The 2,175-nt window shown below is 43.7% G+C and overlaps 1 protein-coding gene across 1 annotated transcript in view; it reads right to left on the reverse strand.

The window, feature by feature from the left end:
• Positions 1-2,175, reverse strand: part of MCM3AP (minichromosome maintenance complex component 3 associated protein) — a gene marked incomplete in the record, with an annotated part of 67,198 nt that overhangs the window by 23,691 nt on the left and 41,332 nt on the right. Inside the window, 2 exon segments of the mRNA XM_014581962.2 lie at positions 1,708-1,842; positions 1,922-1,990. Of these exon segments, the coding sequence (XP_014437448.1) occupies positions 1,708-1,842; positions 1,922-1,990 (204 nt within the window).

A 2,175-nucleotide genomic window follows, 5' to 3' on the forward strand; every position in this document is an offset into this window, starting at 1 on the left:
ACCGCTGTCTCTCTCTCCCTCTTTCTCTCTCTGGTCAAATAAATAATAATAATAATAAATTAAATAAATAATTTTAAGAGTTATTTGTTTGTAATTTTATTTATTATCATTGTTCTTCAATTTTGACCAGAGAGAGACAGAGAGAAAGGGAAAGTGAGAAAGCAAATCGCCAGGTCCAGGACTTGAACCATGGTCAGCCATGTAGGAATCCAGTGCCTCAACCACCATGCGACCTGCTGGTCACATAAATAAATAATTTTTTACAAAAAGAAAAATGTGTCTAATTAAAAAAAGAAAAACCTGGGACCAGCAGTTGGTGTAATGGCTATGTCGCTGGATTCCCATGTAGTTGACTGTAGTTCAAGTCCCAGACCTGGTGGTTTAAACTCACACCAGGTATGTGTGTATGCGTGCCCAAGATCCGGAGAGGAGAAGAAAGGAGAAGAAATTGCGGCATGGCCATACCTGGGGGGTGATTTCTTGCTTTCTATCTCTCTCTCTCTGTTTTTCTGGCAAGCACCCTGTAGCAAAAACCTCTCCCCACAAAAAAAAAAGAAAAAAAAAAAAAACATCTCTCTCTTTTGTTCTTTCTGTCTCCTGTCTGTCTCTCTCCAACAACAAAAGGATGATTTCTGAAAGTTATTTGGTTACAGGAAATAATAGCATAGCAATTTTTTTTATTTCTTTTTTAAAATAACAAAAAAAATCTTTCCTAAGGGGAAAATAACAGAACTATAGCAAGCTATAAACTGGTCATTGGAAAAGTCATGACACATTTTTTGCATAGAAAAACAGAAAAATACATCATGATTTTTCTGACAACCCAGTATCTTCCCCAAGAGTCTTAAAATGAAGTAGATTCTAATTAATATACCTCACCATAGCTTTTTTTTTCTTTTTCTTTTTTTTTTCTTTTTTGGAGAGGTTTTTGCTATAGGGTACGTTCGCTCGCCAGATAGACAGAAAGAGACAGAGACAGAAAGCGAGAAATCACCCCCCAGGGGGAATGGCCACGCCACAATCCCTTCTCCTCCGTTCTCCTCTCAGAATCTTGGGCACGCACGCACACGCACCCGGTGTAAGTTTAAGCCACTGGGTCCAGGACGCGAACCGCGGTCGACTACATGGGAGTCCAGCAACATAGCCATTACGCTATCTGCTGGTCCCTACCTCACCATAGCTTTAAGTAACAGCTCTTAAATACTTTGGACTAACACTATCATCAAGTTAACAGAGGAAAAATTGAAATAAACTCTAAAGCGTTGACTTAAAATCATGAGCCACACAGATGCAAGTCTAAGCATTAAAACATAATCCTGAGCCAGCCCTGTAGCCCAGAGGTTAAAGGAGCCAGGTCCCATATGGCTGACCACACACGGTTCCAGTCCTAGCCTCAGTAGCATGGTTCAATCCAGCCAGGAACATTTTTGTGCATGCCCAAAATCCTGACAGGATAGAGATATGGAGGAGAAGGAATTGCACCCAATTTGAGGGAGCTTTCTCCCTCTGTCTCTGTCTCTGCCCCTCTCTGAAGAATATATGTGTCTTCTAACAATTAAAACAAAACCATAATTCTAATGCCTCTGGGCTCCTACAATGTGAGAGAAAGGCCCCAACCCAGGCCCACCACTATCCCCTGTCTGAGACTCATAGAGAAGTTATTCTACTTTCTGGCATTTAAACCTAATAGAGGGAAATCCCCCTGACCTGCTAGGACTTCCTGGGGACTGCTCTTCTCCATCGGGCAACACCAGCACCAGCTTCCAAAATACCCGCTCTCGCCTCCCAGGAAGGTGCTCAGCTACAAGGGATGGCAGGTCCAGAGGCGCCCATGCTGCGTCACTGAAAGGGGTAGACCACTATGAGTTAGCCACTGTGTGAGCCTAGGCAGGAAAAGCATACACAGCAGGGCAGGACAAACCTCAGCAACTGCTGGTGGAAGTGCTGAACCTTCATCTGGTGAGCCGTCTTGTTCCTGAGCCACTTTAACCTACAAAGAAAAGGAAAATGACACTATGCCTACATGAGGCTTGCTCATGCCCACAGAAGGAAATTAGCACAGTTTGAGTCCCAGGCCCGGCAGCTTAAAACACACAGGGCACATATACACACGTGCCCAAAATCTCTAGAGGAGAATTGAGGAGAAGGGATTGCAGTGTGGCCATCCCCCTGGGG

Source organism: Tupaia chinensis, unplaced genomic scaffold (genome assembly GCF_000334495.1).
Source record: "Tupaia chinensis unplaced genomic scaffold, TupChi_1.0 Scaffold141399_1, whole genome shotgun sequence".
Classification (NCBI taxonomy): domain Eukaryota; kingdom Metazoa; phylum Chordata; class Mammalia; order Scandentia; family Tupaiidae; genus Tupaia; species Tupaia belangeri.